The sequence below is a fragment of the Lissotriton vulgaris genome, chromosome 2_1, assembly GCF_964263255.1.
Source record: "Lissotriton vulgaris chromosome 2_1, aLisVul1.2, whole genome shotgun sequence".
NCBI lineage: Eukaryota > Metazoa > Chordata > Amphibia > Caudata > Salamandridae > Lissotriton > Lissotriton vulgaris.
In genome coordinates this window covers 371,176,706-371,200,949 of record NC_141687.1, presented here as the reverse complement: position 1 = coordinate 371,200,949, position 24,244 = coordinate 371,176,706, and the positions used below count along the sequence as shown (strand labels likewise).

At 45.9% G+C, this 24,244-nt stretch overlaps 1 protein-coding gene across 1 annotated transcript in view; it reads right to left on the bottom strand.

Annotated features, from left to right (window-relative positions):
* LOC147730376 (serine racemase-like) overlaps positions 1-11,366 on the bottom strand; it is a 95,902-nt gene extending 84,536 nt beyond the window's left edge. The window contains exon 1 of the mRNA XM_086955182.1: positions 11,253-11,366. Coding sequence (XP_086811308.1) covers positions 11,253-11,263 — 11 coding nt within the window. The 5' untranslated portion in view covers positions 11,264-11,366. The remainder of the gene's footprint in view (positions 1-11,252) is intronic.
* Between the last annotated feature and the right edge of the window lie 12,878 nt (positions 11,367-24,244).

Below are 24,244 nucleotides of genomic sequence, written 5' to 3'. Positions count from 1 at the left end.
GAAGGGCACAACAAGTAGAGACGTCAGGGAAGCATAGATGAAGCAAAGATGAAGCATGCGGAAAGCAGACAAGAAGGAGAGCGAGGATGCTGTAGCAGTCCTGGTGAAAAGGGATGTGGGGTGGGGAGGGCAGTGGGGAAAGTGAGAAGGGGAGGTTGTGTTGTGTTTAATTCCCGTGCGCCGGATGAATAAACGCCATCAGCAGATGCTCTGTGATGCGCACAGAGCCCCATCCCCACAGGGGAGGACGCGGGAAACCTACTGCACTCGCCCATCAGCAGTGGCGGAGTGAGGGACAGGTGGGAAAAGGCAGAACAAAGACGTGAACTGTAAAGACACTGGTCTAGAACCACCCAATAGTGCCCTAGTCTGAACCCTCACAACGCGAGCAAGCCCAGCTTCGGCAATGTGCTGTGGTACTCGTGGCTACCTCTGAACCCTTTTCACCCAAGGCTCCTTCTCTGTTCAGACTCAGTGAGGACTGGCCAGGTAAGGAGCCCCCTCTGAAATGGCCGCCTTTATTAGCAAGGCTATAAGACAGCACGTTGTTGCACGCTATCTCCGGTACTCATGGCAGTACTCCCTTACTAAAAGAATGGAAATGCGCAGTGCGACACCTCCCCGAAAAGAGGATTACACGATAATCACTCCCTCTCCCAAGACGTGTGAGGTTGTTCTCTTCCCTCCCGACTCCTCAAGTCTTGCTCTTTTCCCCGAGTAAAAGCGCGAGCGCCTGTCTCTTTAACAGGATGCAGGAGCTCACGCCGCACGCTTCCTCTCCTGTGCCTGTGGGAGAAGCATGGGAGAGAGGGGATGAGAGAAGAGCATCTGGCTGAGGGGGGAACGGAATGAGGTAAGGGTCGGGGGAGGCGGCGAAGGACACTGAGCTAGAGAAAATGAATGAGGAGAGGAGTTGAGTGAGGGAATAGAGTGAAAGGGGGAGAGGCGCGCAAGAAGAAAACAAGGCAACTGGAGAAAAGAATTACAGGGGGAAATGAGGAAACAGAGGGTTGCGGGAAGAAAAGTAAAAATTGAGAGAAAAGGGGAATGTGTAAGACAAAGGGCAGATAGTGGTGAGAAGGGATGGGTCTGGAAGAGAGTGGATGTAGCGAGAGAGAGGGATTGGCGTTGGGGGGGCTGGAACAGAAATGGATTTAGAAAGAGTAAAAGACGGGGGAGATTGGGAAATGGTGAACTTGGAAAAGTGGAGGGGAGAGAGGGTAAATGGGCGCTAATGTTAGGACATGCACAGAAGGAACAAGTGAGAATAAAGCAAGGAGTGTAAACATAGAAATAAGTAAGGGGAGTGAAAAACAGAGGCAGAATGATATCCGATATATATAGATATGCCTGATATGAGAAGGATGGATATGTGCACAGAATGAACCAGAAGTGAAGGCAGGAGAGGACTAACGGATGGCAGATAAAACGCATGTGTTAAATATTGAAAGATGAGAAATCTCGAAAGTGTGGGCGAGGGAGAAGAGCGCCGAAAAGACAAACAAGAGGGTCGACGGAAGGGGGAAGAATGAACACGAAAATTAGTCAGAAAGGGAGCGATTGAAAGACTTAAAAAGGGGAGGGAAAGTAAAGAAGAGATAACGAGGGAGAGATGGCGTGAGAAGAGAGGGGGTAGACGGAGAGAGTGGCAGGATGAAAGGCAAAACCGGGGAGTAAAACTTTGAACGAAATAGCTAAAGAAGAAGGGCGGGATGAAACATAGTCAGAAGCAAAAAGAAAAAGGAAAAAAAAACAGGGGCGCCGGGAAACAAGGTGGAGGAAGAGAAACAAGGGATTGAGACAGAAGAGAAGCAGCGGACAAGTGGCATACATGATCCATCAGGGGCGATGCAGATGGTAAAGAAATGGAGGGCAGAGGAGAGTAAAAAGAGGATAGATATAGGAGAAAGCGAGGAGAAAAATGAAATAAAATTAGAGCGTGATTGTGGGCCTGATAAATGAAGGAGGAAGAAACAGTAAAGGAGAGCGTACATTACGTTGCAGGTACTGCTTAATAAATGTGCGCGTGAGGCGCTGAACCGCCGGTCATTAAAATGTGTGCGTAAGAGGCACTATGAAGAACAGCACAGGACAGTTAGCAAGTTCATTTACAAAATACTGAAAGAGGGAAACGGGCGCATACTAAAAAGCAGAGACGAACAGACAGGTATGACTAATAGACAGACAAAGGTGCGGAAATGTTAACAATGGGATAAGACTGGTAGGAGATGAAAGGCAAGAATAAAACAAGCTCTTGGCATTGCTGTGGGGAGGGGGGAGGAGAAATGCGAGACACGGCCTGGCGGCCGTGAAAACTGTGAAGCAGGGGGCGGGGGAGCGGATCCCTTTGAAGTGAAGCTCTCGGAGGCAGGCTCATGGAGCAAATGGTAAGCGCGTGCACGAGCACATGCACTCAACGTAATCCGCCTGGTGGTTTCAGAGCTTGGTTTGCCCTCAATACTCTCGTCCTATTATCGCGTGCGCGATTAATAGGACGAGACCTAAACATATACAGAATTCACAATTATATATGGTGGGAATGGTGTCTTCGATGCGCGTTTCAGCACTGGGGCGTGCCTTCATTAGGAAGTTACCACCAAAAAAATGGTATTTACGCTTGTAAAAGTAGGTCGATATTGTTACATTCGTTTGATTAAAAGGCCATGATAAGGCTACGTAATACTCTAAATTGTTATATCCTCGAACATTGGATGGCTTCGATATGAAAGCGTTTTTCTTGCGGTTGATTTCAGAGGAAGTGGAGTATTCCGGTATATATAGGATGTTCGACTACTGTGGGACACTGTTGCCTCCTAGTAGTCCAAAACACGCAATACTAATTTTTTGTACTGGCAGGCCTCGTATGTGACTCTGTTGCATTAATTCGTATTCATTACGTTCTAGATATGTTTGTAGCTGCGCTCGATAGGGCGTCTCGTGGCTCACTGGTTAATTGTGGCTTTCTGTGGGGCGAAAGGCACCTCCTACATGCCATGGACTCCGAGCAGGATATAGCTTTGATAACGTTGAAACCTTATGATATGTCACAAAACAAATTGATGATGATTTTAAAATATAAATGTATTCACTTAAATAATTAAAAACCACTCATTTTTAATTTCGCAGCCACTGGAAGGGGCAGAGGTGGAGCCGGGGTCGCTGTATCTCCTTTGCAGCTCCCTTCTGCTAATCTCTTCATTAACTTTCCAGAGGCAGACCGGCTGGCTGATACAATCTTGGTTACTCAGCTAGTCCGTTTCATTTTGCAACATTTCTTCTGTCAGCCTGTTAATTCTTAAATGCCTTAACAGGCTGACAAAAGAAATGTTGCAAAATGAAACGGACTCACTGAGTAACCAAGAAACGTCTCGGCCAGTCGGTCCAACTCTGGAAAGTTTTTAAGGCAGTTCTAATCACGGTGCCTCAGGCAGAACTCGGAACTTGCAAAGTAATCATCTGCTGAGTGCAGGAAGCACGAGTCATCCACAGAGCACTGTCAGGGAAGCTGTAAACAGCAGTTGACAAAAAGAAACATTCTTAATTCGGTGCGGGACTATAAGTATCAATACAATCTCACAGGTTCCTTTCCACACTGACCAGTTTACCTCCATTTTTTCTACAAATTACATCCTAACACTATTCATACTAGTGGTAAATGTAAACTCGTATATCTTCAGTTTATTTTTTTTTTACTTAGAAGATCCCATAGGCGAAACTTATTGGCTATGCCAATGCTTGTCTTCATTATCTCGTGAGACCACCTTCAAACATGCATGTGAGTTCAAGATGTGCGCTGTACAAAAGCCTCTTATGTTTGATTTAAGAGACAAGATTGCTTCTTGCATATGACTAATCAAGGAAGATGGTGTACATGTGACAACTCACTTGCCTCTTAGTTCACCAGTGCCATTGTTTTTTTTTATCAAAAAAGTTATTGAGTTTTTTAATTTGTAGCTGTGAATAAATTACATCATGTATACATGTGATCATCGGCATCCTTCAAATCTAAGGTTTACCAAGTTCTTTTTTAACAGTGAGAAGTACAATAGTATTATCCTCTATAGTATCCATTGGTGCATAGTGATCGCTTATACAATAACAGCGGAAAAGACTTCGACAGATGTCACTAGTGGCATTGTTATCATGGGAAGGGGCATGAACGTTTTTAAGTTTCTAATTTAAAAATATCATTATCAATAAATCCGATGTACTACGACGAAATGGTTCTGCATGTTAACAGAATACACTTTTATTTTTTTAAACATTTTGAAGACATTTTATTTTATTTGTATGTTATCTACATGTGAAATATTTTCAGGGTTGAGCTCTTGCACTGGCTTTGAGAGCCAGGCCAGACCTCAACAATAACTCTTAAACTTTAACTGGTAGGAGAAGGGCAGGAAAAACACATTGTGATGTTGTCTTTGAGGCCTTAGCTCTAGGACATCGGCGGTAGCTGAAGAATGCTGCATCACTGGGTTCTGGAGCTGCAAGGCCAGGGCTATGGCACACAAGGGGGCGGGGGGGTTGTATGCAATGCATTTTAGTCCTATGGGCACTACTTGGGTTGAGTAATGAGGGCTGGATCCATCAAAGGCAGCGCCAAGAAGCCGAATAAGTGACGCTCGGCCTAGGTATTTTAGAAACTCGTCCTCAAGGATATTGGAAACAATGGTCCGAATTGCCTAATCTGTCACAAATTGGCTGAATTTTAAAATGGCTTGGGGATTAAATTGCATGGTGGCTACAGCTTTGTGTATCAGGCACATTTCAGGGTAAAATGCTGGTAAGATAACGCTGGTGGTTAATGTGGTGGCTGCAGAGATACATGTACATTCTGTGGTCAAGGGTTTGACTCCTAAAATAACTGAGAGGGTTAATGTGCCAGCAATGTGCAAGCATAGATCATCGCAGATTTTGTATTTAATCAAAGAGAGCTCAGTGGGTTAATGCTCATGTTGAAGAGCTCCTTGTGTGCCTGCTTCAACCCGCTTTGCAGGTTTAAGTCAAGGAGAAACATACTGGTAATTCATTTACTATTCATAGAGCTGCAGAAGCTGTGTATTAAATTCATGTTGCAACTAGAATGGGGAAAAGAAAAAGGTCTGAAGCTGCACTTCTTCCTCTACTAAATAGTAAATGCATATGCTAGGCTCTCTGCAATTATTTTAGGCCTGGCCTAGATACCCTTAACTGTTTAACCAGTTTCATGTTTTGTAAAAAAGTGCATACATTAGTAGAAAGGCTTTGGCTCAGCCCTGTTCTCTGTTTGGCCTCCTCTGCTGTTAACCACATTTTGCATCCACGGTCCACAGCATACAGCATGGACGATTGTCCCAATGTATCCACTGGCACTGTGAACAGCCACCTGAAGTGCAGTTCCGTGCCAAGGCCAGTGTGTCTGGACTGCTAGGCCACTCCTTTAATTTTGTATTCACCATTTTGATCAAGTTGTATGTGTTTTCCAAATCAATGTAAAAAACATAAAGTTTTGCTTGCCAATGCCAGTCCTAGTGGTTTCTCTTTCTTTCAGGTCAAGCCTTGACAGCGCATGCGCTGTGTGCAAGATCTGTAGTAATCTATAAAACCACGCTATTCCCGCCTCCTGCTTACTATTGGTCAATTCCATTGTTCTTCTTCTTTCCTGTCTCGTTCGTGCAGCCAGAGCTCATTTCCTGCGAGGGCTCAGGAGCACCGGTAAAGTACAGTGGGCTTACGCTCCCCGTTGTTATCTCCTGTGTGAAATAACTTTTTCATTATCTTTATTGATGCTTTTGGCATCGCTGCTTTCCCAGTTTTGAATCCCCTTTGCGTTATAAACCCTCCCCCCACCCTGCGAGCAGTAACAGCCCATGCAGCAGTCGTCTTTTGGCACGTCACTGCTTGTTAGAATTAGTATCCTTGGTGTTAGGGGGTAAGCAATGCAATGTAGCAGTTAATGATATTCCAGTTCAATGTTCAAGAAAAATGGAAGGTGCACTCGTAGAAAGTAGACACGCAAGCAGTGATTCCAAAAAGTGCTTCTTTTTATTCCATCAATCTTTAAAAACCGGCACACAGCCAATGTGTTTCATTCCCAGTTGTGCCAAAAGGGAACTTCGTCAGAGTTCTTAAGTAATTCTCCAATAAGTGCAGGAAAATAGGTTGGTAAGACCAACGACGTCCAAAGGGACTCGGTGTGCATGGACCACTGTAGATGAAGCTATCTTCTACGAGTGCACCTTCCATTTTTCTTGAACATTGAGACTGTGATTTACACCTCTGGATGACGGGTGTAAGAAGTGTGTTGCACCATTTTACTACTGACTGTACATGTTGATTGGTTGAGCTGGACACTGGTCTGTCGTTTGTTCTTTTTTTGTATATTACGGTTCAATGAAAACATCTATGGTGGAAATTACATCTCAGTAGCAGCAATGCTTCAGGGTGGAACACAATGCCTGCCTGTTTGACTGGGATGCATATGCTCCCAAATCTGAAACTATATACTGAGAACATAAGTTTCAACTTTTTTATTGGCCCACTTTTCTGTTAATGCCTTAAGTTGCCTCTCAATTTGTTAAATAGTCTTATGATTGTATGCGTTCAACTTTCATTGAATCACATAAGCTCGAGTGAAACGTGTGTAGAGATGAACAAATTAGTTAGACTGGGGTCTGTATAATTCATTTTTATTTAGAATAGTTGGCTTTTAGTGTGTTCATGAAGAGTGTGGGGTGTGTGTATTCAGAGGCGTGTGTGTGTATCTTCAATAGAATGATTTCAAGTGACAATACAGTACTTCCTTTCATAGGGTTCTATGACTTTAAGACAAACATGATCTTTCCTCTACAGAGTCTTGGTTCATGTAACTGCTGGTATGTTAAAAGTCCAAAATAGGCAGTTCTAAAACACTGTTCTGCACCGATTACAATGAAATTGTCACGTTTTTTTATTCTTTTGATCTGTCTGATTTTTTAGGTCTTGGGCACAGATCAGTGTAGCCTTGTGTTGGAAAGGTGTATTGCTTCCAATACATAGCACATATATTTAAAGTGGGATTTTGCTTACAGTTGATGGCTTTCTTGCCTATCTCACATGTTTGTTATAGAGTCGATTACTTCCTTCCATGTTCCTCTTTTTTCCTGTCGAGTACCATTTTGGTCTCATAGTGTTGTGACTGGAAATGTATTCTCTCTCTGCTCACTTGACAGGCCTCTTTTTTTATGTACCATTTATCACTCCGTGGGAATGTATGTGTTCCTTGCTCTCTATCTCCTACGTGTTCTTTATTCCCTGGATTCGTTCTTAATTTACACCTTCCCCCCACATCCCACTTTCCATCCTGCTTCCCAATTTACATTTTTAGGTCGAGCCTGCGTAGGCTGCGCATGCGCAGTCTCGCTGGCAAAATCTCATGATCTTAAGGAGCTCAGCTTTCACTAGTGGGCTTTAAGCCCCGCCCCTCTTTCCCATTGGCCGTGGTCACCGTTTATGCTGGGTACACTTTTCTCTTTTATAGACGGCCCACTTGGATGAGCTCGTCTGACTTCCTTCTGCCGCAAAAGGTTTTTTTTATCTTTATGGGGCCAAACACATAGCCACATAAAGATAACAAATATTTTGCTAAGGGAGGAAGTCAGACGAGCCCGTCCAAGGGGGCCATCTGACAAAGAGAAAAGTTACTTAGCCTGGCTGTGTAACCGCACTTTACTGTCCTCAAAGAAGTGATTTAATTGTTCTGCAATGGGGAAACCTCACTGCAGGACTCTAGAGCCGGACCCGCACTGCAGGGCTGCCCAGTGTCCCGCCACACAGCAGTATACCAATATACCACAACAGCACTGCACAGAATGGCTATTGTGAAACACTGCACAACGCTGCACCAGATGCCATAATCACTACATTAGTGCAGCCACACTCACTGTTGACTTGCGACAAGTGAACATTGTGCACCTCTTTCCTCACGGCATTAGAGCAATGCACACTACGGCCTCATTTACAGCACTGCATATTGACCCTCACTGCAGGAATGCAGACTGGGTATCATGACTGCACTTGTTACTATACAGTACAGTGACCTTTTCTGGCAGCAGTGAAATGAGTCCCTCCCATTCCAGCGCTGCGAAGAACGAGCTTCTCATGGGATTACACAATCCAGCCCTCTGCGTAGCGCTGCACAGTGAACCTCATTACAGCACTGCATACTCTATCTTTGTACAGTGCCCGTGACAGGAGCACTGTCTATGCCTCTATGGTGACACTCCGTAATCTATTGCACTGCTCCATCGCTAAAACGTGATTAAATATATTTTTCTTTCCACTTTTCGGCGTAAGGACGTAAAAAGCCTAAATAGCAAAATACCCATTGCATTCGGCCAAAACCCCTCACCAAACCAAGACCTGATGGAACTGAGAAGACCTTGCAGATAGCTCAGAGGGGCTGGGCCAGTGCTGCTGAAGTAGCGCCTATATCTTGATAGAAACTTTGCACAGTGTTTCAATTTCTCAGACTAGAATTCTCAAAGACTAAAGGGGCACCGAACGCTCCCCCCTCACCTCCCGCCGCAGAACTCATGTGTGAGACGAGAACTTTGGGCCAGGTGCAAGGGAGTCAAATACCACTAAAGGATGGCACACTGCCATAAGTTGTGAGGGCCGTGGGCCCTGATGTCAAGGAGTCCAGGAATATCTAAGTGGGCCACACTGCTGAGTTCACGAGATGGGCAAACAGCTTGTACGTGTGTGTGTTAATGGGGTTAGGGAGCCAGTGACGTCAGAAAACGAAAGAAGGGCAAACTGACTGAATGCGAGTGTGTGTGTGGCTGGGGTGAGCATCAAGGTTTCTAGAAGGTGCGCACTGCTGAAACACAGGAGAATGTGGACAGGCACAACTGGTGTCTGTGTGGTGAGGTGGGCAGGAGATCCGGGCAGTCGGGGTTGGGGAAGGGGCGGTGAGGACTACGCGGAACAGGAAAGAGAGATCCACTGTGATGACATTGTCTAAATGTAGCACGCGCCTTATCAACCTAGACCAGTGCAGTGAATCCCTGGTGCTTCCCACACGTGTGGGGGCTGGTTGTTGACCCCTGACCCCATCATAGGTAGTTTAGGCTGCCTTTAGAAACAGGTGTGGGTGGGGAGGCAGAGGGTGAAAGGAGGATGCAGCTGAAATGCAGAGCAGGTGGAGGAGGGGAGGGATGCTGTACTCTGATACCCTGAGAGAGAGAGCGCAAGAGGCTGGAGAGTGAAACAGGTGTATACCCTACTACACACTCTACTCCCTACTGCACTCTATTCCCTACTACACACTCTATTACCTACTACACACTCTACAATCCACTCCCTCCTACACACTCTACTCCCTACTACATACTCTACTCCATACACTCTACTCCCTACTACACACTCTACTTTCTACTACACACTCTACACTCTACTCCCTACTGCACACTCTACTCCCTACTGCACACTCTATTCCCCACTACACACTCTACTCCCTACTATACACTCTACTCCCTACTATGCCCTACGACGCTCTATTCCCTACTACACTGTACTCCCCACTGTACTCCCTACTACACACTCTACACTCTACTCCCTTTTACACTCTATTCCCTACTACACACTCTACTCACTACTTCACACTCTACTCCCTACTACACACTCTACTCCCTACTTCACACTCTACTCCCTACTACACACTCTACTCCCTACTACACACTCTACTCCCCACTACACACTCTACTCCCTACTACACTCTATTCCCTGCTACACACTCTATTCCCTAGTACACATTCTACACTCCACTCCCTACTACACACTCTACTCCCTACTACACATTCTACTCCCTACTACATACTCTACTCCCCACTACACACTCTACTCCCTACTACACACTCTATTTCCTACTACACACTCTACAATCCACTCCCTACTACACACTCTACTCCCTACTACACACTATACTCCCTACTACACACTCTGCTTCCTACTTCACACTCTATTCCACACTATAAACTCTCTACTACCTACTACACACTCTACTCCCTACTACACAATGTACTCCCTACTACACACTGTACTCCCTACTACGCACTCTACTCCCTACTACACACTCTACTTCCTACTACACACTCTACTCCCTACTACATTATGAGCCATCCATCACACATCATTCACCTATCTGAGTCAGCACATTGTTGCTCCGCTACTGCCGGATGAATTAGAGCTGGGGGGGGGGGGGGGGGTGGGCGGGAGTCATTGCAGCCTCTGTTCTCCCCTAATTACGGCGCAAGTAGCCTGTTGTAAACTTTTCGCTGCCTTACTGCCGTCATCCAAATGGTCTATTTGTATCACTTACCTGTGTGACATAACAACCTGTACATTTGCAATTTTTTTTCCTGTTTGTATCTTTTATGTAACTCATGTAATTCTAAATCCTTATGTATCGCAACTGGTTCTTTTGTAAAGCGCTCTGACACCTTCGGGTAATGTTCGCGCTATAGAAAATCGCATTAAATAAAAAATAAAAACTTCGCCGCCTGTGGGTGGCCACGAGCGCGCCACCCAGTGTTTCTCCCACATTGCCGGACTGGTGCCTCTATCCCCCGCCCGCCAGCAAATAACTCCTGCCATTGTAGGAATTGCCAACCCATGACTTTCTGGTTGCTGCGCCCTGGAGTGCCTGGCGCCGAAACTCTTCTGCCCCGTCCCTTCTCAGATGTGTGGGAACGCCCAATGGTTCCTGACCGGCCCCAATCCATCCTTCTCTTCAAAAACCTCCTTCCGGGCAGCCTCGCTCCCCTCCACTACCTGGTAATTAGATCCTTTGCTGCCTCTTCTTTAACCTGCCGAAATGGGGACCCCTTGTCCCTCCCTCTTCTCTCACGCGCTTTGTCTCCCTCTAACCCGTCCCCGATGCAGAAAGATATTGCCACCCCTCCCCCAGGACATATTCCTTCTTCGTTGTACTCTGAGATTAAATCATCTGCCCATGATCATAGGATGTTGAGCCACGCCTAGATTCAAACTTCCCTCTCCCGTTCCAAGTTCGGCAGCTCCGAGCCTAGGGCCACCTCGCTTCCCCCGCCATTGACTACTGTCGTCTTGAGTAGCAATTTAGCAACGCCACCTGATCGCCTGGCTAGTAAGGACACATTTGCCGAGCCCCCCCCCCCCCCCCCCCCCCCCCCCTGTAATGTGTTACTCTTGCTCGGCGTTCTGTGTGCGCAGGAGCTCAATAATGCAGTTCAAGGTTATGCTTTGCTTACGGCCCGAGCATGGCGCGGATGCTGGCTGGGTGTTAAGCATCGTTCGACACCGCCCCCACCAGTTCACAAGCAGAGCACTGGAAGAAGGTGCCGAACTCCTTCCCCCGAGCTGGCGAAGAGCTCTCCCCGTGGCTGGCACTGGCAGCAAACAAAATGTCCAACAGTGAGTACTCTTCAGAGAGTCCGATGCGCAGGGGATGTCGCCAAATCCCCCGCTGCACTGTCAGGAACCCATGTCCTTAGCACTTGACCAACGCCTCAGGTCCCTCCGAACCACGGGCGCGGCCCTGCCATGAAAGCGCCTAGGGCCTTGCACCACGCGCTCCTCACTCGCTTGACAAGGAGACGTCACGCACACTGCACGCGCCCTTCAACTCGCTTGAAAGACTCCCGCCCCAAGTGGGATGCCAGTGTCCTGTGCCACCCGGCACCGACCAGATGCCCCCAAGCCATGCACTGCCACAAGGCACTACCTTCCCGCCTAACCTACTATCCCTCCTAAAGCTTTACGGCCCCCCTCGCACTCACCTCACACAGTGCTCCTGCCTCTCGCCTCTGTAATAGTCCCAAGAGAAAGAGTGTCAAGTGACACGCGCCTGAGTTTAAATACCTACCACTCCCCAGCCAAATTCCTTTGCCTACATTTTGGCTGGCTGAACCGTAGTGTCCTAATGATGTGCTGCCTAGTAACTTCCCTGTTGTGTACGCTCCCCTTTACCCCAGCCGTTTGCAACACAGATCCAACTCCCAGGGGTTGGCCTTCGGTCCAGCCACATCCCCTCCCCTCCGGGGGACGAACCAAGGGGCAGAGCTACAGGTGTTCCGTCGTTTGCAGCTGTCCGTCTGCATGTGCACGCACACTATGCTCTTTGTTTTATATACAGGTATTTTAAGCTTCCCGGTATTCTGCGGTTTTAGTGCGCATGTGCACAAATGCCACCATTGCCTACGTAACGTTTGTTCTTGTGCTGGAGTGTCTGCCATTTATTGCAGTATTATACCTCTACTTGTACTTTGTACGCTTTTGTAACCTGCACACATATCACCTTTTCCTCCTGTAATGTACCGATTGCTACCTCATGTATTTTGGTTGCTCACTATTGTCACCTTTGATTCATGTTACGTAACGTTTGCTTTTGTAATTTGTTCACTTGTAATTTTTCTCCTCATGTATCATTGCTGTTCCTATTGTGAAGCGCTCTGACACCTTCCGGTAAAGTCCACGCTATATAAAATCGCATAAATTAATAAATAAAAATAATTTGTCATTCAATTTGAAGCTCCTGTGGCAGCGTTACCACTAACAGTTATTGTGGAGAGATAACCAGTTTGTGCAAGGAGTGTGCCACAGCGGCAGGCTACACGGGCCAGGCCCGGGCTTTGAACCATTGAGAAGCCCAGCAAGAGATATTTAGGGTGACCAGGCGACCTGTCCTGGACTGACCCGGTTTTTCACCAGCTGTCCTGGCAGATTTCAGGAAATGTAGCTCCTCTCCCGGTTTTTAGACAGGGTCGACAGAAAACGGCAGGAGGTGCTTTTTGAAAGCACAACAAAGATTACCAGTTGTTTCAAGAAAGCAATTTAATTAACAGGCAAGCTTCTGCGTTAAAAAAATGCATTTTATATATGTTCTAACTGCCTGTTCTATAATTCTCTGCTGCTGAGTGCTGTCACTCTGGGCGCTCGTTTGAAGTAAAACTGTAGTCCTACTTTTATTTAAGGGAAATGTCCCTGTTTTTGGCTTTACAATTCCGGTCACCCTAGCACTATGTAACTTGTGGTTTATTGTGAAGCTCTTCGACAGCGTTACCCTGGTCATGAAGAGCCTTAGTTAGGGATGGAGACAGTGGGTGATCGGCAATCAATCAATCAATCAATCAAGCAATCAATCAAGGGTTTATAGAGCACGCTACTCACCCGTGAGGGTCTCAAGGCGCTGCCCCTACTTTTTTTTTTAAAGTTAAATAGAATGCGTTATCCTGTCACTTTATGCATCTAATTGCGCTCACTACCTGCTTGTCGGCAGGCCGTTGTAGATTTAGGCCTCTGGGGCTGGGCAGGGAGTCCAGTAGCTCGCAAGCCCCTGGAAGCACTCAGTCTGGTGGAGAACAGGCATGGTGGTAATGGCGTGGGAGCGCCATGTTCAGGAGGCCTACCCAGAGCAGTGTGCAGTTCACGGCCACCCCAATTAGGGTGACCAACTAGCATGGGTACAAATTCAGGACAAAAGGTCAAAATGCAGGACAAAACTTTGGGACAAAATGTAACTTTTAGAGACACTTCAGAGGAGATCGCGCAACAATATGTAAGTAAATATACAATCAACATAATTGCAAGTCAAAATAAGTTTATATTAGGTATTAGGTAAACAAAAGCTCTAACTTGTACAAATGCGTAGCTGCTTGCATATGCTTGTTTTTTAAAAGTAACTCAACAATGTTACTTCCATCTAATTTGTTAAATGTTTTTTCCCTTGCCTTCAGTGGAAGTGGAAGAGGTATGGCACAGTGGCCAGGGTGCCTGATTCCGGATCACAGGGTTCACGGTTCAATCACTGGCAGCAGGTTAGCCCAGCACCATGTGACTCTGGGCAATAGCTCGCTTAATCTTTGCCACGGGCCCCAGCGCCGGGACACCTCTCCGGAGGTAGCTGTGCCCTTTACAAATGCTGGCATTTAATTTTCATTTCACTTCAGGCCCACCACATGCCTTATTTGTCCAGACTGGCCCATTGTCATTCTGTATGCCACAATCAGCCAGCCTGCAGAAGGACAATGGGTCCATCACAGTCTGTGAGAGGCTGGAGATAGGCTGCTCTTGAGCACAAAGGAGTGCAGGGCAGCCCCAGCAGGGAGTTCTCAGAAAACGGAGGAATTTCAAGGGTGGGCAGTGCAGGTCACTGTTACACCCAAAATTAAGGACAAAAGGGGTCCTTAAGAGGAATCGTCACAGACAATGGACATGACTTTCAATTCACGGATGGTCCGTGAAATTTACAAACGGTTGGTCCCCCTAACCAAAATGGAAGGCGTCTATCAGTGCCTCGGTGGGCCGCCGCAGTGCGCTGTGTAGTTGCTGCTGTGGAGAAGCAGGAGTCGGCAAACCGAGGTGAAGGCAGGTGAGGTAGACTGTTAAGTGCGTAGGGGAAAGGGGCTCGTCGGTCTCTGCATGTCCCCATTGCAGTGTTGGCAAGGATATAGGTGACCCAAATGATCACAGTATACCAGGTGTGCTGTTTATTCTCTGCTACGCTCGGCTGGAAGGTCTTTTTATTCACAAACTTTACGTAGCATGGCCATAACACGGCCTCCTGTAAACAGGTGAAACTGGTGTCCTCCCCAGTGCCCCCTATTCCACTCGGCCACTCCCCTACGACACTACAGGGCTAATCTTAAACTCTCCTTCAAATGGACATAACACTCTTTCACCCCTCCTTTTTTATTTTAAAAATGCGCTCCAGAAAGACTGAAATAGCTAAGGCCTATAGACAAGGCTAAGCCATCCCTGGCAGTTCGAGGACAGGTTGGTCAGGACTGAGAGGAAAAAAGGACTGTCTTTTCCTTCTTGCCCAGATCAGAGAATGACAGTCTTACCTCTGCTCAGCCTCTGGCAGCGGCCTCCCCCTTAGTCCCTCTCTTTCTGTCTCTCTCTTCACTTAGTGAAAACACTGACTCTCACCCTCTATTTACTCTCCATTCCTTCATTTGCCCCCCTGTGAAATGAAACCCAATAAGAAAAACACTTTTACTGGAAATGTTGTCTTTTTCTGACATTTTTGAATTCCCAAAGTGCAGCCTCGAGACTGAGAAAAACAAGCATTTGCAATGCAATCGGTCTCGCCTTTGGGACCTTACATGTATTTAGCTATGCAGCACATTAACCTGGGTGCTGGAACATCTACTGTTCTTTAACATGAAGGAAACACAAACATATACCACCACATCACACAGTGTCACAATCACCCCAATGCACACTGCCTCATTATCATACACTAACATTGCCAAAACTGAAGTGCCATTGTAGATACACCACATAATCCTGCAATAACATAAAATTCCCTCATGCACACACACACCCACAACCATAAGCACAAACACACAGGCCCACACACTCGCAGACACACACACTGGGTGGGATTAAACTGCGGATATATGTGATGTGCTTTGTAGGTGAGTGATGCTTTCACTCCTGAGCCTCTTTTTGTACCTGTTTGGTCCATTAGTGTTACTTTAAGGCTTGTGGGGTCCCCGGCAAGACATACTTTAAGAAGCCCTGTTACAGAAAAACGTAGCATTTGATTACCAATTTTCTGCTAACTGAGGCCCCGTGACTCCAAACAATATTGAATAATATGTTACAGGCAGTGAAGAAGACTGGTAGTATAGAGAAAAAAACTCCACTTTGCCAGGGGGCCCTCTGTTAGGTGGGGACCACCAGCAATTGGCCACCAGCTCTTGCCTTAAAAAGTCTCTGGGCAGTGGTGTGCAGTCTTTACTGTTTGGTGTGTGCGGGCAATAGTGCTGATGTTGCCACCAGTCCTCGTAATTGTTGTTTAAGCTAGGAAAACTTGCACCGGTGTTGCCCAGGATGTACAGTGGTAAGTGATAATGACGTATGGTTAAAAAAATAGTAAAGAAAAGGCGTCATGAGTGGTGTGGTCAATGCATATTTCTCCATGTTCTGGTTCTTATGGTGCTATTATGCAAGATATTGTTGTTGTATTATATTCGGGCATATATCCGCAATTTGTTCCCATAACTGGCCTAAGTAAATCCCTCATTCTCGATGGCATCATTTCTGACGAGCAATGAGGCGCAAAACAGAAACGATAATTCATCGCAGTAGCTTTCTGGTGCTGACTCTGTCCTGCGTACTGCAGCAGTGATTCACGAAAACACAAAGCAACGAAATTGCCAATTGCTCGTCTGTTAGTGCACAAGGAACGCAAACTGGGTCTGGCAGGTGCATGATTAAAGTGACGCCTTGAATTCCCACTGATTACCTCTTAAAGGTTCTTAAACCAGTTATTACAAAGAAATCTGGATGTGTACCCAATCTCATACATATACTGCCTGGCGCGCATAAACACAGTAATTATCATGTCATAAACTTGAAGTGCAAAACAAATATTTCTCATAACGTAAAAAGTTTTAAAAAGAGAACAATCAGAGAAAACATGCTGTTCAAAACAAAATACGAGTGTTGCCATTAACAGAAATTGCAAGCTAAGGACGTACATAACAAAATACCTTTAAAGATGGTGTCCAATCTGTTACCCAATCAAAGGAACGCAACTCAGTTGGAAAGGAGGCTGTTATGCTCACTGCTCAGTGAGATAGATTTACTAAGCATTTATGATAGTACATATCAGGAGAAAGGCCATTTGTTTAACAATAGGAGAGCACCATGCACATTTTCCGAAGTGCAGTCCGACGTGCACAACACATCCACTTAATTTGTGGATTTGCTATTCGCATTTGCCGGACCCTTACATGGCAACTGCTTACGACACGGCCTGAGGCTGCTCCGTGTTCTACATGAGTCTGCACTGCCTTCGAGCTGGGATAATAAAGACAACACGTAATGCTTGAGACTTTGTTGTCAGAGCTGATACTATACAATTTCCTAACTATAACAAGCACGCGAGAAGGCATGGATGGGGTGGGTGGTGGGGGGGGGCGGTCGGGCACGGGAAGAAAGTAGTGCCGGCCAACAGGCGAAGTAAAGGGCCAATAGCCATGAAAGGACACAAATTACGACATGGCCGTCATAGGGAGGGACTAACAAGCCTAAAACCAATCAGAAGGCAGCATGAAGACAAAAGCCAATGAAAAAGATGGGCGGAGAGTGGGCTGAGCTTACACAAAGCTTCCCTGCTATACTGAACACTGCATGCCTCGCAAAGCGAGCAACGCATGCGCTGCAGCACTAGGCGAGACCTAAAAATGGGCAAAAATAAAAAAAATTAAATACAGCAAGCCAGAGTGGTCGCAAAGTGGCCTTTTAATGTGATCTGTATCAGCTGTTTTCCTTACTTTAGTTTATAAAATGTGTACAGCTGCACTGTGTTCAGCGATGTGGTCTTATTAAACCATACTGCTGTCACGTTCTTATCTTTTCAGGCAAAAATACTCATTGATTTCTGAATAATGTAAATGCATTAAGTTCACCATGTTTTTCCTGCATACATTTCACATGCTTTACTTAATCTTGCATTCACTATATTTGTTTGCTATTTCGAGGATGTTGTTACTTTTTTTCAGGCAGCATATTACTTACTCTTGTCTAGTGCATAATTTGAATTGAGTCGTATCCAGGTGTTTATAGCAGGGCACAATAGGGTTGTAGCTGAAAGACTGTGGGGAGAGGATGTGGCACTATAGCCAGAGCTGTTGAATTTGGAATTGAGGAATCATGGTTCAACCTTCATGACCAGACCACTCTCCAGGCGGAGGACATTTCCATGCTAGACCTTAGAGGGCCCCACTAGACTTTAGGGTCCACCTGCTGGTACTATGACAGCAGGGTTTCTAACAGTGGCAAGTGTGGGTTAACCATGAAGGGCTGTCCACTACAAACAATACTGGAGTTCACCTCCAGTCTTCCGGGCAATCCTACGAAGCAGCATACCCTAGAGCAACAGTGACTGTCACTGAGGTTACAGGACCATTAAGGCCAGTTCGCCTCACCCATTGGTATCCCCTTTGGCATTGTTTCAGTGCAACTCACCAGGGATTGTCAATGCAGGACTTGTCGCACACCAAACTAAGTTTGCAAGCTTCACGCTTCAGGCACAAGCCCTTTTAACTAATTGGTCAAGCGGGAAGCCAGGAAAAAATCCTAGGTTTTCTGAATTTACATTGCTCATTCAGCCACTGGATGAGCACCTCATGCCCTCTTATAGTGTACATCAAAGGTTAATGTTAATAATTTGTTTTCTTAAATTTGTGGCACTTTAGTTTACAGCGTGGGTGACAGCCAGAAGCCACATGGAAGCTCCGATTTTTTGGCCTCAAGGGGACCTCACGCGGCACGAGAGTCAGGCATCTGGCTTGAGCCATTAGTGGCTTGCTAACATTTTAGTTTGATCTCACACCACCTGCACTCAGTGGGAACATGGATACTGCCAAAGAGGTTTTTGGCTTTGCTGCCTGTGCCAAAATGGGGAAAAGTAGGTCAGGAAATCAGATTTTATAAGGAACACTCATCTGGAACAGTCTGGTGTGTACTGGATGCAGTGAACTGAAGATACTGGTCCTGCCACTGTGGGAGAGATCACATCGACCCCCCTGCAGTTATGTGGTGTGCCGATATGATTCATTGCTTCACTAAATTCTTGGTCCTTGAAATGTTTGTAGATTGTTCAGTATTTAAAGCCATCTTTGTCTTTGCTCTAAATTCCCCACTTTTCCTTTTGATTAAGACTCCCAGCCATTGCCATGCCTGTTTATTTATTATTTGTCCTGTACCTGACAAATGGGAGCATTTTGATGTTGTTACCATGTTTAGTGCTCCTGTACCCAGGGGGTTGGGACACAGGACGGGACCGTGGCCTGTTGTAAACAGATTGGCCATGTGTTTTTTTAAATAGAAAACTCTGGAGAAGGGCGCCTGGTAAGTAGAGGCCTGGGGAGGAGGGATGTGACATGTCAGTCATTGGAAAATTTTTACCTGCTTTTTTTAGGTTGTTCAATACTCTAGTGATTCGGTTGCACACAGAATTTTATTGAGCGGTTGCCTTGCATCAATGCACTTGTCTTTCTGTCTGTGCATTAAAAAAGCCTTAGAATGTGTCCATAATTGTTTCCAGAGGCAAACATGTATTCCTGAATCAGACTGCATGACCCAGTGTATAATAATTGTGTAGCTCTTCAGTCCCTGGCGGCACAACACCCAGGTTAATGTGCTTCACTGCTAAACACTTATGCTGGCTACTCTACGGAGTCAGCCTTACTCTATTCCACTTAATGTCTGAGACAAATAGTGGACGATGGAGAGACAGCAGCGTTGGTGTTATTAGATCTTAGCGCAGCTTTTGACACCGTGCTGCACACAACGCTGCTGTCTCGGCTCTCTGACATGGGAGTGGCGGGACAGGCTCTGGCCTGGATAAAATCTTTTCTGGCCGATAGGAGCTTTCAGATGCACTGCTCACCCTTCAAGTCCTCCCTTAGAAAGGCAAGCCACGGGGTTCCCCAGGGATCGAGTCTGAGTCCCACCTTGTTTAATATCTATATGGAACCCCTGGCTCGCCTAGTGGAAGGATTTGGGGTGGGCATTGTAAGCTATGCTGATGACACCCAACTAATGTTCAAGCTTACGCCCAACCACAGAGAAGATGCCACTAATTTTTCCAACTGTCTGCTATCAGTGGCATCTTGGATGAACAGCAACTGTCTGTGCCTGAATAGCGCCAAAACAGAATTGCTGGTGGTAGGGAAAGCCGTATCTGCATGTGGTGGCCAACGGAATTAGGCAGCCCACCTAGTCCTGTGGATTCAGTGCGCAATCTGGGCGTAATGCTGGACTCAGATCTTTCGTACAAATCTCATGTCAGTAAAGTGACAGCCAGGTGCTTCAGCATTCTGAAAGTCCTGCGTAAGGTTCTAGATCTCCTTCCAATTGATGCCAGAAAGACTATTGTCCACGCCTTGGTGACCCCCATCTTGATTATGGGAACGCTCTACTTCTCGGACTGAGCAAAAAAGGCCTCCACCAACTGCAGTGCGTGCAGAACGCTGCTGCCCACCTCGTGCTCAATCTCCCTCGCAGAGCATCTGGGACGAACGCTCTTGATAAACTCCACTGGCTCCCTGTCAAGGAGCGAATCAAATTCAAAGCCCTCTGCTTTGCGCATCGTATTGCCCAGGGCAAAGGCCCAAACTACTTAAAAAATCTCCTCGCCATGCATCGTCCCGGGAGAAACCTGAGATCCTCTGGTGCAATGTTGTTCAAACTACCTGGAATCATCAGAGCGAGGATGGGAGGTTGTTCATTTAGATACCTGGCCTCCAGGGGTTGGAATGAATTTCCCCTCAACCTTCTCATGGAACCTTCTGAGGCCAGGTTCCGTGCAAAACTTAAGACGCTCCTTTTTCCCTCCGTGTAATCTTCTGTTGGCTTCTCCTTTCTGTTGATCCCCTCTTCTGCCTCTGGCGATTTTAGCAGTATTTAGCGCGGGGACACACTGTTTTCTGTGTAGCCAGGCGCTTTAAAAATGGTTTTATTATTATTATTATTATTATTATTATTATTATTATTATAGGCTTTCCAACATGGAAAGCATGTCGGAAAGCGGGGTTGGGTATCCTTAGCAGGGCACCCTTGTCCTTGCGGCCTCCGATCTTGAGGTGCCTGCCATGGAGTGCAGGAATGAACACAATCTCCTATTTCTCTTTTGGATTTTGTGTTACAGCAGTAACACAAGCGCCCATAGATAAATGGGAGAATGTGACTGCACATGGTGCGGTCTCATCATAATAGCAGTGTTGGGTGGACTCCAGTCCTCCGACATCGTAATTGTGCCCCTAGTAATTAGTACTCGGGTATTAAAAGTAATACCTGGGTATTAATAGAATTTCATCTCCTGTTACCCTAATATGTCTTGCACTCCGTCCCTATAGGTATTACAGTTGGTTTTCAAAAAATGTACGTTTAACTATTTTAAATTTAAAAGTACAGTTAAAAGCCTACTAATTAGGGGAAACAACACTTACAACGCAACTTTTACAACGCACTACCTTTACAACGAAACTTTTACAACGCAACATCCATTACAACGCATGCCATTACAACGCAACCATTACAACGCATGTCCCTACAACGCATACCACTACAACGCATGTCATTACAACGTAGTCATTACAACGCATACCATTACAACGCATACCTATACTATCCAACACTTACCCTACTGTTGCGCCCCCCTGGAGTTAGAATAGTAATTTTTACCCCTACACTATCCAACACTTACCCTACTGTTGCACCCCCTGGAGTTAGAATAGTAATTTTTACCCCTACACTATCCAATACTTACCATACATGCAATGTAATGGTATGTGTTGTAATGGTATGCGTTGTAAATGTAGTATGCGATGTAGTGGAATGCTTTGTAAAGGTAGTTTCAAAGAATTGGTTGTAATGGCATGCGTTGTAATGGAATGCATTGTAATGAATGTTGCGGTGTAAAAAATGCGTTGTAAAGGTATGCGTTGTAAAAGTATGCGTTGTAACGACATACATCCATTAATTAGTACACCAATATTTTGTATTAATAAAAAATCATCCCCACTTGTACCCCTATTACATTGTTCCTGTCCCTAAAGGTGAGTTTTACATTAGTTCAAAAATATTTAATTATATGGATAAAATAAGGTATATGGGGGGGTGACATCAACATAAAGGCTCAGGGTTTCCAACAAAATAAAGAGAGGAAAAAAACCTAAAAGCATTGATTACTCAAAAGGCCCCAAAATAACTCCCATGGGAGTAGTGGTACCCAGTTCCAGTCTAATCTAAAAATGGGTTCCTTAACCATAAGGCAGGGATGGTTTTATCCCAATGTACAGAGTGCTACAAATATGGGCTCAACAAGGGCGAATGCAAATGTCCCATAAGGGCACACCCCTCTACCTGTGGGTAGACACCTGGGTTATCGAGTGTAGTGCTCGGTAAGGAGGTAGTGCCAGTTACTTTTGGGGGACAGGCAGAGGTGACCCTAGTTACCTTGCATGATAGAGAAATAGCACCAGCAGCCCACATGCCTTTAAATGCTTCCAGATTTAGGAAGTGGGTCACCATTAACGGGTGGAGGCTCTGTGAGACACAGAAGCCAACATGAAAATTGTCAAGTGTTAGCTGTTATCCACAGAGCCGGTCCTAACAACACATTCCACCACGTCCTAATCGCTGGCTGCCGCGCGAAACATCTACCAGTGTCTCTGGTTCCCTTTGAGGGGGGGGAGCATCTTAGGTTCGCAGGTCAATGTAGTCAACATACAGTTTCACAGTATTGGAAGAGGAGTTCGCCTAACGGCTAGGGCGGTCGACCTTGTATCTGAGGAACTGGGTTCGAGTCTCGGCAATGACGCTGGACATCCTGTGATTCTGGGCAAATCACTTAATCTCCCTCTGCCTAACAAACATGAATGCGTCCTCATGTAATGCATCTGGTGCTATGTAAAGTGCTCTATACCCGGTTCGGGTCAAGTTCGCGCTATATAAAACTCTGTAAATAAATAAATAAATATGAGCTAAGTCATGCAATAGTGTACCTAGTGGTGACGCTTACGGTGGATGGGGACATGGGCTTGCCATTAAAGCTAAGCATGGATGAAAAGTTGATAAAAAGCTGAAATGCTCCAAGCTTCACTGGGTTGATGCAGGTGATCTCCAAGCATGTGATCTACACGTTTGAGTCCGTTTCGCGCCAGGATACTCCTGCATAGTTGTGCGCGTTATAAGTCTCTTATAACAGAACATAACATAACATCTAGCAGATCAGAGAGTGCCAAACCTAATTAAATTTAACTTCTATGCGAGGAAAGTTGTGGGAAAGTTGTTGCATCCCCATCACATCCCATGGGCGGTGAAACATTAAGCAAATGGGAGGGAAGTTATCTTTTTTTAACCATATTAATATCAGCTGTGCAGCATTTAGTATGTAACTAATAAGCTTTCAGTCAGAGTCGGTCATCGCTTCCAGGCAAGGTGTTGCACACCAAGTATTACTGTGAGGTAAGAGGCAGGGAATTGATTCCCTATGGTGACCTTTGTCCAGGATCGCTTTTCAATATGTGGTAATGAGGTTGCAGGAACACCGGAGGTGGTAAGTATATCCCACTACTAGTATGCACTAATGGCAGAGGGAAGATGTGGAGGAATATATGCTGGACAAGTAACCAGGTGTATAATACCATTGAGCTATGATCGGGCAGTAATACCAATGGCGGCTTTTCCACCCTTGGGATTACGAAGTTGGGTTTCGGCATCCTTTCTGTGCCGGCCTTTCCAAAACAGAAAGGCTGTCTGAATTTGACTTTAGGGGCCTGTAGAAGTCAATAATGACGTAACAACTGTAGTGTTAGCAGGAGAGAGTAATTTATTTGTCAACCCTCATCAGCTTCCCGAAAGTAATGGTCTCCCAGAGAACCCGAAGAGCATGATGTACACGCATTCCACATTCCAATACGAGATAGCCTGGAAGTGGTACAAAAGGGGGTGGTGATGGATGGAGCATCTGAACCAATCAAACACTCACACCAAGTCAACTCTGCCACCCCAATTCAGACATGGCCATGTTTGAACTGGGGTGGCAGAGTGGGCTAAAGAACGATGATGGATTAAACCCAGATCTGTTGACTGGGTGTGAGTGTTTGATTGGTTCAGATGCTCCGTCCATCACCACCCCCTTTTGTACCCCTTTGTTCACCATAAGTTGGCAGGGTAAGCTCAGACGTGAGTCCCTTGCTCACTTTGCCACTGGATTCAAGCAAGCCGGGCTGAAGACGGCTGAAATGCCAGAAACCGGTCCTCGAAAGCTTGGCATGGCTTGGCAGGCATGGCTTGGCAGTTCAGGCTGGACTGTTCCCATGAGGCACAGGGTCAGATTGATTTGCGCATGGCCATGTCTGAACTGGGGCGGCAGAGTGGGCTAAAGAACGGTGATGGATTAAACCCAGGTCTGTTGACTGGGTGTGAGTGTTTGATTGGTTCAGATGCTCCGTCCATCCCCACCCCCTTTTGTACCACTCAACAGCTTCTTGGACAGGGACAGCATTCTGAAAAGACCATTGAATGCACTCTACCAGTGTTTGGTTCATTTTTTCCACCAAACCATTTGCTTGTGAATGATAAAGAGCAATACGTTTGTGTACCATAGCATTCTTCTCCAGAAAATCTCTCATCTCACTGGAAATAAACTGAACACTATTATCCGAAACCATTTCTTTAGGTAATCCCTCCCGAAGGAAGATTTTTTTAAGAGACTTTA